The 16,617-nt window shown below is 38.2% G+C and overlaps 1 protein-coding gene across 1 annotated transcript; it reads right to left on the bottom strand.

Moving 5' to 3' along the window:
- Positions 1–1,416: 1,416 nt before the first annotated feature.
- ankrd13d (ankyrin repeat domain 13 family, member D) lies at positions 1,417–16,109 on the bottom strand. The gene is made up of 16 exons (XM_065266574.2): positions 15,153–16,109; positions 14,927–15,062; positions 12,525–12,649; positions 12,266–12,311; positions 11,962–12,105; positions 11,704–11,893; positions 11,412–11,478; positions 6,550–6,631; positions 6,385–6,446; positions 5,582–5,712; positions 5,329–5,486; positions 5,116–5,238; positions 4,869–5,041; positions 3,458–3,537; positions 3,134–3,352; positions 1,417–1,933 (listed from the first exon to the last, which is right to left on the bottom strand). Exons 1-16 carry the CDS (start codon positions 15,234–15,236, stop codon positions 1,870–1,872), a joined length of 1,884 nt encoding a protein of 627 aa, XP_065122646.1. The 5' UTR covers positions 15,237–16,109; the 3' UTR covers positions 1,417–1,869.
- Between the last annotated feature and the right edge of the window lie 508 nt (positions 16,110–16,617).

A 16,617-nucleotide genomic window follows, 5' to 3' on the forward strand; every position in this document is an offset into this window, starting at 1 on the left:
GTATTCACTCCAAAGACATGAGCACTAAACAGAGGAGCGCCGCCTGCAGGTCAGCCTGATTGCATACTCTATAGATGCCCATATTAGGTGTGTTCGACTTCATGCGGCGCTGCGCAGACCGATCAGGGTATGACATCAAAGTACCGCGAGATCAGTTCGAAAGTTGTGATGTCATACTTCGGTCGGTCTGCGCAACGCCGCATGAAATCGATTAGTGTTATGTTAGATTTTTTTTTTTTAAATGTCCTGTGTATATTATATTTGTTTTTTTATCTTAAAGCCCTTAATATAATGATAAACAAAAACACAGTTTATTTATTTACCAAAATAAAAGAGTATGATCTCACAAAAAGCCCTAGCTATTCATTTTTTTTCTGTTTTTTTAATCTATTATTTTATTATTTTAATTTATTTTGTATGGACCTGATCCTTCAATTGTAAGGTAATGTATCATAATGTAAAGGTGTATTGTTGCCATGTTTGTACATGCCAAATTGCTGAATAAATAAATAAATAAAAATTAGGGTCAACATATTCTGCACATGTATACTTGACATCTTACATGTCATTTTAAATGACATTTAAATTGTAACTTACAAATGAACTGCATTCCTACCCATAATTTTCCTTTTTTTGTTTATTAGATTTTTCCCAGAAAATCAGACATCTGTATTCTTCCCCCTTTAAAATTTAGATTTTGTCCCATCTCACATCAGACTATTCAACATATGACATCATAATTTTGACATCATCAAGTAAATAAAAACTATTTGTTTAAATTACCACACCACAGATGTTGCATCTTTGTTGGTCACAAATAAACAAGGATGTTCATTTTTGTCTGCATCTATTAACAGACACTTGAAGAGCAGCTCAAGTATATCTACAGTAACAAATGTCATGTCTCTCTAAGGATATCCTATCCTTAGAGTCACAACCTAGGTGTCATTACTTACATAAAATGTAAAGGGATAGTTCACCCAAAATTCTGTCATCATTTTCTGATACCAATGTTGTTACAAAACTGCATACATTTTTTTATTCTGATGAGGATGAAGGAAGATATTTTGATATATGAGCCCCATTCACTTCCATAGTGGGAAAAAATAATACTATCAAAGTCGATGGGGTGCATGAACAGTTTGGTTAAAAACATTTATCAAAATATCTTCCTTTGTGTTCATCAGAACAAAGACATTTATAAAGGTTTGTTACAACATGAGAGTGAGAGAATGATGACAGTATTTTCATTTTTGGGTGAACTATCCCTTTAACACTTCAAGTTTTTTTTAAACCTTAATGCTAAATATATGCAGTTGTGCTGTATGCCTAAGTAAGCACCCATAATTGCTTATTTATTTTATATTCCTCACATATAACAGGTGTTTACAGGTGCACAAAATAAAAAAGACCCTCATTGTTGTGAAACATTTTGTTTGAGCAACATTTAATAGTTATACTTTCATGTTATTATCATCCACCATAGGTAAACATATTTTAGGCAATAATATATTTGGTACTTTACCTGTATGCATTATCGTAGTTATCAATATTCATAGTTTATATTCACATTTTCATTATACAATGAGATTTAAAAGACCTTTTATCACAAAAAAAAAAAAACATTGGAACTGAGAGGATATCATTTACAATTTCATGCTTTGCTCTTTGTTTCAAAATCTCGTTACATTTTTCTTTTCTCTCGTCTTGGCACACGCACACTCTGTCCGATTCCTCTTTCTATCCCATCTTTATTATTTTTGGAAAAGAAATAAAGAGCAATGAATCTAGAAGAGTAATAATTTAACATTGCAGAAAAAAACACAACCAATAAATATTCCTTTAAACCCAGTTCTAGCGCTGCTACAGTTACTTCTCTGTGAGAGACAGCTGCAGTATCCTCTCCAGCTCTTCCTCTTCTTCCCTCCTCGTCCTTTTGGGAACAAATAGAGAAATGTTATTGGCTAGAGCGAACAGAGAAAGATCTGTTCTTAAACCATCTCTAATGTCTTCCAGTGTCAAAATGTATTTTTTCCTCTGTTGTTTAACATTATGGGCCCTATCTTGCACCCAGCGCAATTGACTTTGTCAGTGACGCATGTATCATTCGTATTTTGCACCGGCGCACAGTGGGTTTTTCCCTCCACAGACGCACGTCGGCAAACTAGGGAATGAACTTGCGCTCCCTGGGCGGTTCAGCGCAAAAAAGGAGGCGTGTTCCGGCGCAAACCATCCCTGATGCTAATTTGCAGTTTCAAAAAACAATTGCGCCACTGACCAAAAAAAACTAGTCTAAAGTCAGTGGCGCGTTGTTCATTATGGTATTTTAAGGGCGCATGCTTGACCATAATGTATAGCGTGCACAACGCGCACACACTTTGCTTATCTAATCTACACAGATGCAACAGTTATTTTTGCAAATCATAAATTGTTACAATAAAAAATATTAACACATGAGATAAGGGAAATCATAGTGGTGAGCATTGTGGTGATCGTTTTTATTAATTGTGTGGCTGCGTTAAAAATTATCATGCAAATAACAATTAAAATATTTTCATAAGTTTGTTGTGTGGCTGTATTATGTTTATTTGATGTAAATAATAATTAAAATGTTTTCATACGAAACCTTAATGTATATGAACTTGATTTGTAAGAGTACGATGGGGATGCCAGCTGATGAGACAATTGCGGCTATTTCCTCTCACGCCTGTTTAACCGACGCTGATTTGGGCGGGTTTCTATCCCCATACAAAACAACTTCACTGTCTTTGACTGCTCTTACAAGAACGTCGGTCTCCTTGGCTGTAAACCGCTCCTGGCGTGCGCTTGGTAAAACCGTCATAATAATAGCAACCCGCCATGGAACTTGCGCCCTTGCGTTTAAAGGGAATGTTGGATAGTGTTCTGATTGGTTTATTTGACGTTACGCCCAAACCACACCTATGAATAATGAACCTACTTCAGACCAACCTCTTATTGATTTGCGCCTGGCGCAAGAGTTATTTCTCCCACTGGGAAAATAGCAACAGCGCCCAAGATCCGCCCACAAACTCACTTGCGCTTTGCGTTTCGCACTTGCATTTCAGATTGTTAAAATAGAGCCCTATATTTTATAGTTGTTTTTTAGTCTTACCTATCTAACTCTTCCTGCTCTCGGCATGAAAGCTCCATAGCGATGCGTAGCTGTTCATCAAAACTGCTGGCCACAGCAAACGCTCCTGGCGCCCGAGGCTCGGCCAATGAGCTGTAACATGGAGGGGAGTTGAGGTTGGGATCAGATGGGGATGGTTGGCCAGGATCTGACTCCCCACTGTCACCAGCCAATGATAAAGATAAAGATTCCTGAATCGCCCTGTCAGAAACAGAGATATAGAGATATCAACCAATCAGATTTTAAAAGTGCTAAACAATATGCAGCACAACCTGACTCAGAGCATTAGCAACCTCACACACAGACCTCTCAAGCTGAGAGTCTTCCTCATAAAGCGGAGGCTGAGAAACTGGACGGGTGTTAGTGAGAGCCTCCCATATGGTTACCTACAGTGAGGAAAAGGATAGAAAACATGAGCCAATGATTGGAAAGCAAAGATTTTTAGTATTGATTGTGTAAAAACACAATACAGCCCTGACAGCCATGCCGGGATGTACCCACCAAAGATATTGTGAGGGAAACATCACCCTAAATGTTTAGTGGTGGATATTCAGATTAGTATTTCTTCCTGGCTAATTGATCAATAATTCGATTTTGTTCCTTACAATACATATATTGTAATGTGTGACCCTGGACCACAAAACCAGTCATAAGTCACACAGTATGTTTGTAGCAACAATAGCCAAAAATACATTGTATGGGTCAAAATTATAGTTTTTATGCCAAAAATCATAAGGATATTAAGCGAAGATCATGTTCCTTTGGATATTTTGTACATTTCCTACCGTTAATATATATAAAAAACATACATCAATGGAAATCTTATTTATTCAGCTTTCAGATTATGTATAAATCTTAAGACTTGTGGTCCATGGTCACATATATGACGACTAGTTAAATAAAAATGTTATGTGAAGACAAATTAAGGTTAATTGATTGCTTGTTAAATGTATAAATGGTTGATGGGGACACAAAGTTACTCCATACACTGAAAAAGACAAAAGCCAAAGCGTATGTATGATCCTCTTTCAGAAAAGTATTTAAAAATTGTGAATTTTTAATGTTAATATTAAGGAGGTCTTAGTTATGGCATAGAAAAACAAAAGCTGGTTGAATAAATAATGTTATATGTTATGCCGGCAGTAAATTTGTTTCAATTATTCATCAAACAGCCTATATCCAGATCTCTGCCGTGAAAAAAAATCCAATCAGTCCTCCTTTTTAACCCCCATTAAACCAAAGCCGTCTTATTAGACATACTGCTTTGATTATCTTGTTAATGTGATGTCACACTGATAAAGCCCCGCCCACAGCCACCAACTGACTGGTTAATTTTACCCAAAAGCTTTTCTAAATGTATTTGTTAGCACGTTGTAGCGTTAATGCAGTTAATTATACTATTGACTCAGACTGTATTCATAGGATTCAGATCATTTTTTAACCAAAAACAGTCAATCATTTGCATTTAAAGGTACACACATAGGGGCATTTGGGACATGCTATGACAAATGATCTGTGGGGTATTTTGAGCTGAAACTTCAGAGAAACATTTTAAGCACACCTATTACATTTTGAAAAACAGGCAAAATATTGTCCCTTTAAAACATGTGCAACCTGCCAATAGAATTTAAGTTTTAGTAAGGTCCTTAAAGGGCTTGCTTGAAATGTGCATCAAATAGTCTCATTTATGGCCATGCCAATGAAATACAGATGTCACCTGGTCGCTTTCTGTTCCAGCATCCAGCAGGCTCTGTTGTATGGCAAACTGGAGTAAATTATCATCTTCATCTCTCATTGGTTCACTGCGACCTGGACCAAGTAGGGTATATTCTGGTGGAGGCTCAAACACAGACGGGTCCACCTCGCACTGCAGGAGCGGCGGTGCCTGATCTAAAAGCAGTAGGGGAAAGAGTAAACCACCTGCTTGGCTCTATACATCGCTGAACAAATGAGCTCCATATTACCAGGCTCTGGAGCTTCTTGTGGAGACGGTGGAGATTGTACAGTAACAGAACTGACTGGTTCATCACAGCCACAAAGATTGCTGAAGGTCACTCGGGCATTTAACACGTGAAAGAGAGGAATTTCTAAGAAGGACAATAGTTCTGATGAAATTCCAAAGCTCAGTTATTTAAAATATGAAAAGTTTATTCGATCTACATGATGTGTCTTTTCACCTATCTTTACTGGAAAGCCAGGCGGTAGACGCAAAGTGATGAAGTCACGCAGTTTGGCAAAGTGGGCATTAGATATCGCCATGAGGTCAATGATGGGTGTTACTTGCTCTGCCAATGAAAGAGGATGAGCTTCACTTAACCACAGATTGGCCTTAAACCTGAAAGAGACAGTGATACAGAGATAAACAAACAAAATGACTTGATTAAATTATGATCAGATCATGGCATTCAATGGTTGCCAAAGAAAATGTACCTCTGCACTTTACTGGTAAGTTCAATGGGCCGGCCAATATCTCTGCCATTCAGATTGAAGTCTGCATCAAAGTACTCTTCGGCTGTGATAGCTGTTGGATTATGAGGACTGGCACACTGAGACACCTGACTCTAGAAACACAATTAACAAACTAATCTGTGTTCTGTGTTCAAACTATTTTTGTAAGGAGAGTCACAAATGGTGCCCCAGTAGCACAAATAAACAAAATCTGAATTATTAAAGAGTTTCTTTATTATTAAAGTTTATTAAAGAATGAAGATGAATGAATAAATAAAGTTCATTCAATAAAAAAAATTATAGTTCATTACTAGATATTTTTGTTTCAGTTTGCACTTTACAATAAGGTTACATTAATTTAAATCAGTTTATGCGGTAGCTATCAACTAACAATAAAAAAATATTTTTTATGTTAATACAAATACATTGGATCATTCACAGGTTAGTTCATTGAGCATTAACTAATGTTAATAGATACAAACATTTTTACATGTAAATGTTAAAATTAACTTGACTAACAATAATCAATACTTCAACAGCATTAATTAATCTTGGTTAATGTTAATGATAACAAATGTGACCTTACTGTAAAGTATTACCACTTTTAAAAAAAACATTTGGCAGACGCGTTTATCCAAAGTGACTTCAAAGTATACATTTTTATCAGTATGCATGCTCCATTGAAATCAAACCCAAAACCTTTGTGCTGCTGACCTGATGCTCTACCACTGATCTATAATGGGACTTGCAGTCAGCATTATGTCTCATGAGTATATCATACTCACCCCAGTACTGGAGATGTGCTGCTCAGCAATACCCAAAAAAGACTGAAGAGGTGTTCTGGATCCTGAAAAAGCAGAAGACAGCAGCAATGTAATCGTGCGAAAGGACAAAGCCAAATGCATGCGAGTTTATTACCTTCTAATGTATCTACAGATGTGTTTATGTACCTTTGCTCTTGCACTTGTCCTGATCAGAAAGGTGTTCAGTCCGAGAACGTGTTACTAACTCCACATTACTGGCACTGTAAACCTACAGACACAAATCACATAAACAACAAACAGATAAAACACTTTATAGTATTACTCAATATTGGGATATTTCATGCAAATGTTAATGTTAAAAAAGTCAAGTTTTTAATCAGACGATATCTCTCAGATGCCAATATTTGGTGGTTAAATACCCATGCAAAGTCTCTGTTGACTCTTTTTACCTACCAGCATTTTAAAGGGGACATTTCACAAGACTTTAAGATGTCAAATAAATCTTTGGTGTCCCCAGAGTACGTATGTGAAGTTTTAGCTCAAAATAGCATAGATATAATTGATAAAAACATGTTAAAATTGTCACTTTGTAGGTGTGAGCAAAAATGTGCAATTTTTTGGTGTGTCCTTTTAAAGCGACACCATGTCATTTTTCAACCTTCATAATATATTTTCAAGACCCTTGTGATAGTACATCGACTTTAAATAGGTTGAATGACATGTCCACCATAGCCTGACGGGGTCTGTATCGCTTTTACTCGTACTTTAAAACTTAGGGTTTCGGGTAGTAACCAGAGCAGAGCACAAAAAAAAAAACTACAAAATTCGACTGCTATACGGCATACGTCACTTCCTCCACTTCCTCTTTAAAATAAAATAAAATAAAATAAAATAAAATAAAATAAAATAAAATAAAATAAAATCAATCAATCAATCAATCAATCAATCAATCAATCCTCAACACAATTTTTTTTTACTTGAAATTTCCTGGAGGCTACTTAAGGAGTGTAGAGAGCAACTTCTATTATGTGACTCTGTGGCACCGTGTTAGTGTCACGGACCTAGGACACGGCCGACCTGGGTTTGATTCCCCTTAAGGCAATTTTTTATATAAACTCACGATCTTGATTCATACATAAATGCGATCTTCTTTATAAATGACGTGATTATCTTGCATATAGTTCCCTGTATTCAGATGCTGCATTCATGTGTTTACGTATTTACCTTTCTTTTACTGTCTATGGTATTTACATTACAATCCAGGATGCTATAGCAGTCAAACTTGCTCAAACTCACACAGTGTAAAACCAAACCCTATTCATTCACCAATCAGATCCGAGCGTTTCTCTCTTCTCTCTTCCTCATTTGCTGCGTTCCGCTGTCACTCGCGTGACGTATTACAAAGCGGCAGACCTAAACACATCGGTTTACTTGGATTTGGAGCAACAATTTTCACACAAAAGAGAGGAAAAACGAGCGTCATTGCGGAAAATCCTGGTGGCGAGGGAGAGAGGGACGATGCAACAATATTTGTTTCGAAAAAGGCAAGGAAATACTTCTGGTCGTTTCTCAATTGGAAGGCTGCAGCCTCCGGAGGTCAAATATGCAGGCTGCATACGTCATCAAGCCTGGTTTATTAAGGTAAACTGAGCATTACATTCGCAAGTCATAAGCATACTGCAACAATTTAAGATTAACTAAGTTTATTACACGGCTCTCTGGAATGCTTGATTCTGATTGGTCAGTTGAGACATTTGCAGGTTCGTTCTTTTCAAATAATAACCGCTCCAAAATAATAACGCATAGCCGGACTACTTGCACGAGTAAAATCGCTCCGCGGCAATAAAGATCAATAAAGATTACTGTCTGTTTGGCGCCATCTTGTGACAAACACTCGACAACCACGACAAGACACAGACAGCTTACTGAGACTGAACTTGACAAAATAAAGCATGACAGCTACGAAGCCAACACACAAAAAATACAGAATGGGCATTAAAACTTCTCAAAGACTGGTTAAAGAGAAAAAAATGGAGACAGACGAGTATGAAGCAGAGGATCTTAATAAGGTATTACGATAATTTTATGCATCTGTGCAAAGTTTCGCGGAAGGATAAAAATGTTAATTTAAAACAAATATGCCAATAAAATGTTTCAAATTCATATTCATGTCCAGTTTTTTTTTCTTATGTGGCAAGTAGCCGTGTAATAAGCGGGATAATGTAGAGGCAGCCGGTAGTTATTGGGAAATAAGCCCCGACAGTGTGATCAGGACCCGACGCGAAGCATAATAGTCAACTTTATAATTGTTAATATTCTGAAATAAGACAGTCTTGATGACGTATGCAGCTTAGAAATACGACATCCGAAGGCTGCAACCTTCAGATTGAGAAATGGCTTCAGCCACGAGTTCCTCATCAGAAAGTTGTAACATGACTGCGTTTCTCCCTGATGCTTCAAAATGTTGATCGTTTAGCGTTTAGTTTTTAAAGGTTTAGGGCCCTATTTTAACGATCTTAGCGCATCGTCTAAAGCGCACGGCGCACGGTCTAAATGGGCGTGTCCGATGCCACTTTTGCTATTTTAACAACGGGAAAAATGGTTTGTCCGCCGAGCGCAGGGTCGAAAAGGGTTGTACATATTTTCCTAATGAGTAATGGGTGTGTTTTGGGCGTAACGTGCAGTAAACCAATGAGAGACTCAGCTATCATCCCCTTTAAAAGCCAGTTGCGCTGTCGCTGTGCGTAATCCCTATTTAGATAACGGACCTTGTAAACTGAAGAACTAAGCCACCAGTTTAAGAATAATGTTAAAAAAGTGTTGTTTTCATTTTTATTGAATTTTTTATTATTAAAACCTTTAAAAGCCTTATTCTTTTTCTTAGTCATAGAAGTACAAATATCAGGCTTTGAATTTCTGTCCTAAATGTATTGATATCTTACATAATCAATGTAATCGCATAAAATGATTAGCAAATATGCAAGAAAAGGTTTGTATTCTAAAAATACAAACAAAAGATAAAGGATTTACAAACGCGCAGAGAGCCGAAGCGTTTCAGCACTAGAACAGCGCCATATGGCCGGGATTTTTTACAAAGCATTATTTAAAATGTTTCTCATCTTACCATATCCACAGGTACAGTGTCATCATGTACAATAAATCCGTAAGATAGCATTTAAAAACGTTTAAAAATAGATGCATTTGTTTAAAGCAAAGCATTTATCAGACTGCAGGTGAAGCAGCTCTTTGCGCCTTCTAACGTCTCATAATCTGTCCTCATTTATGTCCAAGAGACTCAATAATAATCTTTTACATTCAATTCTTTAATCTTTCATATTTAAAAGCGTTTTTGTGCTGCTGCCATTCATGTATGTGATAAGCAAACCCGCGTTGTCGTCCCGTTTAGGCGCATATTACTAATGCGCTCTTTAAATAACATAAAACACATTGCGCCATTGACTTTAGACTTTAGACCAGATTTTTGTTGGTCAATGGCGTAGTCTATTTTAGTTGCCTCAAAATAGCAACGCGCCAACAATGCGCCTGAACACACCTCGTTTTCAGACCAGAACGCCCATGGGCGCAAAAGGGGGCGCAAATGCATTTGATATTTAAACAACGTGGCGCTAAACGTGAAAATTATAATTGCGCAGGGTGGAAACTAGCAAAAGACACTTGCGTCGCGCATTGCGCCGGGTGTAAGATAGAGCCCTTAGTTTTTAGTTTAGTTTCAAGTTTTAAGGTTGGCCAGTTCTTTTCCTTTTCGACAGTGCTGCGGCGCTTGTGGCCTCTAGGGGCGCTAGACGTGAAAAATACATGTCTAGCGCCCCCTAGTGGCCAAAAAGTTCCGCGGTGTGCCTTTAAATGCAAATGAGCTGATCTCTTCACTAAAAAAATACAATATATCAAATGAATGAACAGACCCTCGGCTTAAAAAAAGTTTCATCCCATCCTAATTTGTATTCTTTTTATCACCTCTTTTTATCAAATATGGGGAGGTTTATTCAAAAATACAATTTATTGCATTTTTGTAATGGGCTTTTGTTAGAGAACAGATGTAGAGTTATGATCAAAACATGCACAGTTTTTACTGTTTTTAAATCAGTGGATGCTTTAGTGTTTTATAAGTTGGGTAAGAGCCCCATCTATTGGATAATTGTGGAATAAAAAGGATTGCAGTAAAAACTCGTCATTGACAGGGGAGCATTTTCTCTTAATCGACGGGAAAGAGTAAAAGTTTTTAAAGCATTTATTATTATTATTATTATAGTTACATGCAAATTTCAAAAACGTGTCCTTTATTGTCATATCCATAACGCATGCATAACAATGTTTCCCTTGGCTAAAATAGAAAACATGAGTATAGACTGATATTTTTATGATGTCTGGACTCTTACCATCAAGGGTTAGGAAAATATAAAGAAATGGTTCAATATACTGATTATAAATGCAGGGATAGTTCATCCAAAAATAAAAAATTTCATCCTCATGTATGGATTTCTTTTTCTGATCAACACAAAAGAAGATAATGATAAATGATGGTGAGCTGATTGTAACCATTGACTTCCATAGTAGGAAAAACAAATATGATTAAATTCAATAGGTACCATCAATATCTTCTTCATCATTTATCACAATGCTTTCATAATATTTGTTTTCATATTAAGAAAATCACTGGTTACAAGCAGAAGTGTGCTTAGCATCATTTATCAAAATATCTTTCTTTGTGTTTATCAGGTTTGTACAGGCTTAGGACAACATGAGAATGAGAAAATGATGACAGAATTTTCATTTTTGGTGAACTATCCCTTTTAAGGCAATTATTTACTGATAAATTTATCTAAACTTTTCAACATTTTGTTAAAAATGTGCAAATATGCAACGGCACAAACATCAACATGTTTGCAACATGGTGCAAATCAATAACTATAAGTGATAAAAGCTTAATAATAATAATATGCATAATAAAAGCATAATAATATGACCTCACTCTTTGCCAAAATCTTTTCATCCTCTGGGAAACAGAATTCAAATGGTAGCAGACTCACCTTTGCTTCATATCCACTTACGACCTCAGTCTTCTCTGAGCGCCATCCCCAAATCCCAGACTTATTTCTACAGCCAGAGAGAACAGGGAATTAACGCGTGCTTCCGTACAGACCTACAGAGTAATTAATAATGAATCCCTAAAAAAGTATTTTCTGCTGGCCTGTCTGTGAGTGTGCGCCTTGGTACTGGATCGGTCGTGAGACTGGATGTGGTCAGCAGAATCAGACGTTGATTTTGCACTGAATCTGTTTTTGTGCAATGTTGAATGCATTCGGAAATGTAGGCCCATACCTCTCAAATGCAATGTTTCGTGTATTCAGATGAGTGGACACTATAGGAGACGTGATCCTCTGGGCCGTGTTCTCCTGCGAGGGCAGCATGGCGGCGAGGAGCGAAGGAGTGTCGCGTGGGGACAGGGTCAGTGGTTCTGTATACACCACCTGTTTCTCGTGGTCTACCTCCATCACCATGGCCCCGCTCTCTGTAAACCAACCCCTCTTAGCAACTTTTATTAAAGTAGTTTGTATGTGTGTGGGTGGAAGGACTCACCTCCACCTTTAAAAATGTAGCTGCGACGCCCCTTAAGCCAGGTCATATGCTCAAAACCGAGTAAAGTGGTGTCAACCCTTAAACACGAGCCACTTTTCCATACACGATATACGTCACTTGGACAAACCTTAGATACTAGAGGCACTTAGCAATGGACAGAAAGAAAGACAGAGAGAGAGAAAGAAAAACTATTCATTTTCAGGAGCTGTCCAAGCGTGTGGTGCTGAAATGGTTAAAGCATCAATCCAGGTTGTCAAGAGTGAGTGCCATTAAATGTACCAATTATTTTTGGTTTAATACTTACCCCAACTAGTAAATTCCCATTTCATCTCCACATAGAAATCACGTGCCTGCAACAAAAGGCAACTTACTGTAAACCTTTCTGAATAAATGGCATAAGTAAATGTGTTTAAAGGAAGAATGTAACTACTGTAATTGTCTCTGAAGTTCATGAGAGGTTTATAAATCCACCCAAACATTAAATGCATCCATTTTTACCACACACAAAATGATGGCTTAATACAAGAGAATGATGTCTCGGTGCATGTACCCTTCTGGATCACCTGTCTTAGTTTGCTTAATAGCTCAGGAATACCAGCCAATCTCTCTGTGGCTCTTTTGAAGTCTCTGTACTGAAGGACCAGCTGCACGAGCTCAGGATCTCCAGTGCTGACTGCCTCCTGCAAAACTATACACAGAAATCTGCCATCAACACCTGCATCTACATGACAAGATAAAAATGGCAATTTTTCAGCTTTTACTCACTCGCACATTCTCTGTGTGTATGCTTATAATCCATATGATTTTATTTTTTAGCTAAACACAACTGGTAGATGTTTTTATAATATGAGGTTCAGGTAGTCAAAAACAAAAGAACCACAAATATGTAATCAGGGTAATCCTTGTGACTTGTGTGCCAGCCAAGTCATCAGTTTTGAAGCCATTGCAATTTTTTTTTAGATGTCAAACCTGGGGTATGGGTCTTGAAGTAAAAAGTGCAAATATCACATGAGACAAATGTTAAAAAGGCCTACTGTGTTAGGGGCCGATCACACCAGTTGCAGGCGCCTTTTTTGAATGATTTTCTATAGGCAGTGAGCCTTATGCACGCTGTTATGAGCAACGAACGCCTTGCGTTTTTGCCGCCTGCCGCAGCACGCGTTTTTGAAGCAGGCTAATGCTGTGTTCACACCAGCCGCGGTAGAGGCGTGGAGCGCGAGTGATTTCAATGTTAAGTCAATGTGAAGACGCGTCTAGAGGTCTCGCGGCACGAATGAGACGTTTAGCACGGCGCGGTAGATGCGATTCCGCATCTAGTTTGTACGAATTGGAGAGAAACGCGCAAGGTAAATTTTTTTAACTTTGGCGGAAAAACGCGCCGTGTAAACCAATCGCGCCTTTCACGCGTGAATGAAGGGAGTAAACTCAAGATGTTCAAGCGGCAAACAAGACGCAAATTTGACTCCTCAAACGCAGCTGGTGTGAACCCACAGTAAGAGCGGAAAAGCGCCCGACGTTATTCGCATTCTTCCATTGTCCAATCTGATGAGGGGAGAGGCGGGCTTTCCATCGTGGTGATGGAAGTTTACAGTTGCTTGGAACAACCGGACTGCAGGCCCTCACTGTCTCCTGTGTGTTTGTGCACCTCTCCTCTTTTTTGTAGTTAGTTTTTGTAAAGCCCGATTTATAGTCGTGCGTAAGTTCTACGCCGTAGGCTATCCGTAGCCTGTGCGTAGCTCTGCGTAGCATGACGTGCACCTCGCAAAAATTTTAACAGCGCGTCAGTTCTACGCGGACCGCAAGCACTGTGATTGGTCCACCAGAACCCCTTCCGTCAGGTAAAAAAACTGCGTCATAGGTATTTCCGTTTGCGACGGTAAAAACAAAGATGAGCCAAGTTGAGGAGTGATTTAACTCAAACTGCAACAAAAGTTGCTGTTTATTTACTTCCATCATTGCTGGTCTTCTCAAATCATACACAACAAGTTGCTGTTTCTTCTTCGTTTGTGGGTTAACTTGCTAAGCTTCTTCTTCTTTGACGTTTGCGCTGCTACTGTGGTTACACGTGTGGATACTGCCTACCAGCGGTTTGCGCATGTGTTTGCACGTCGATGCGGAGGACGACGCAAAAGTATAAATGACAACCGACGCGGAACCTACGCCATCGCGGCTACGCCGTAGGACCTACGCACAACTATAACGAGCCCTTTAGCCTCCTCTTTTTAAAGCTTCTGCTAATATGACAGTTAACAGCAAAAGAGTGCTCATGCTTCAAAAGTTGATTGACAGAAGAGCGCATTGGTGGTTGCCAAGCATTATAAAAAGCTGCGCCGCACTGCTCTTTTTTTAAAGTGACCAAAAAAGGCAGTGCGGCACGCCTTGCGTTTCCAAGCATTTAATACATATTTGGTGTGATTGGCCCCTTACTGCCTTTGGAAATTTTTGAATAAAACTAAGCCTCATCTTCTTCTTCGTTGGATAACTACACTCCTGGGGGCTCAAATGAAAGGAAAGTGTCTATTGAATGAACACTTTGGGATCTTGCCGGAAGTAGTAGGTCATCCAGGTACCTACTTTTCTTTGGAAAACTATGAATTTGGACATACTACTCACACTGCTTACAACTTTTTGCCTACTAATAGTCTGGAAGTAGGCGTTTCGGAAGCAGCCTGACAGGTGGAGGGGGCGGAGTAAATTTTTTTTTTTAATAATGACTTACACCGATAAATTGTTTATAATATACACTGCAATATTACATAAAAAATAAAAAAATATCAGTTTTGATTTCATTGGTACTTTAAAGGAGTTTCCGTTCATTTTTTAAGCTCGCTAGCCCTCATCCTACTTTAACTGTATTAAAAACCACATTATGACTCATTTTCTGTTCAGCAGAAGAAATAACGTGATGTGTGAGTACATGAGTGAGTAAAAATGTAATTATGATCCAAGTGATTCGGTTAAATACTTGTCCAGCCTTGTGATCCGCAGTGTGTGGGATCTGCGTTGTGTCTCAACAACACGCGCGTGGACTCCAGGTGCCCGAGACAAACTGACAGCTCGAGCGGCGTGCGCGCGCGCGGGTCCAGCAGCTCCACATCATGCTATAACACGTAAACAAACACAACCTGCTTTATACAAGTAAATCCACAGAGTTTTAAAGAAGCGATACACCATTTTAAAACACAATTTACCTGCTTTTTCACAAGCTCTCGATCCAGTTCTTGGTATTGATTGTTCCACACCAGATAGTGCAAAGGAAACGCCTCTGCAGCCATTTCAGCGATGTCAAATTCAAGTTTTCAGCTCGTATATGAAGTTGTATGCTGTTATTTTGTATTTTTTAAGTTGTGTTCTGAGAAATGTATGTTGCACCTTTTGCATCCAAGCGATCAGATATACAAACGCTGATTTCATTTCATTTTACAGAGTAGTCGAGATGTGTCGTTTAATCTTTTCAATGAAATCATTCCCTCAGGATACCAGAGGTCTCATTTGCTCCATGCACCGACCCGATTCGTGCTGTAATGTTTTGCTGAATCCCCTCGGTTTGCTAAAAACATCTACTGACAGGCACCCCAACAGCTGCTTAGCTAGCGAAGCTAAGTCAATATCTGCACGTTTTTATATTTTCTCATTTAAGGTTCAAATAGACAAACAAACAAAAACAGTGTGAAATTGAACTACGTTCCGTTAAACGAAGTAAAACCGAGAGTACGGAAGAGTTAGCGGTTTATGTAGTAAAGCATCTTTCAGTTAGCAGATAGCTTTCCATCCTCCTCCTCCTCCTCATCATCAGGCTAGTGCTGGTGGAGACCGCAGACACATGATGTTTTCACTAGAAAAATGCCATAGCAGATAGACAAAATGAGTGCTTTTTATCATAGCAGGGTTTAGTGATAGTAAAACGCATATTTTCCAGTACAGACAGCACCCACAGGCCTAATTCCCATCCATGTCCATGTGAAAAACGCATTGGATTCAGGCTTGGCTGTGTTGATGGTCTTCACTATGGAGGCTGCCTGAATATATAAACTCATCCCAGATCAGCCAGCATCATGAGCAGAATTTATAAACCTATCAGACAGGGCTACGCTTCCCACATAAACTATTATAAAGGAGTCACTTTATAAAAGAGACTGAACTCATATTAGACAGCATCATATTCCTGTGATGCTTCATTTATGAAATCATCACAAAACATCACATGCTGTTTATCTAAGATCAACATCATATTGTGTGCTGAATTTAAAACTTAAGACATCAAAACTCGAATATACTGAATTATAAATGGTTCAGAATTATTACAGTAAGATGACAGTTGGATCAACTTAAAAAAAAAAAAAAACTTCAATTGGTAATGCATAAAAATGTTAGGGGTTTTCAACTTAAATTTTATTTTAAGTTGAACATGTTTAAATATTTTAGGTGTTACCAATTGAAGGAAATTTTTTTAGAGCAGCTTTCACTTTTTACAGTGCAGAGTTTATATGATGTGAACTTCTAGGATTTCAGAACATTATAATATGAGACAAACTAAAAAGCAAAATTATTTGTAGATGTCATTTTAAGTAACCAGAAATTTGTATCGGTGCATCCCTACACTGTAAAAATTCCTCGCTGCTCTTAAATGTTAAGTTTAATCAACTTTGAAATAAT

This window comes from Paramisgurnus dabryanus, chromosome 16 (genome assembly GCF_030506205.2).
Source record: "Paramisgurnus dabryanus chromosome 16, PD_genome_1.1, whole genome shotgun sequence".
Lineage (NCBI taxonomy): Eukaryota > Metazoa > Chordata > Actinopteri > Cypriniformes > Cobitidae > Paramisgurnus > Paramisgurnus dabryanus.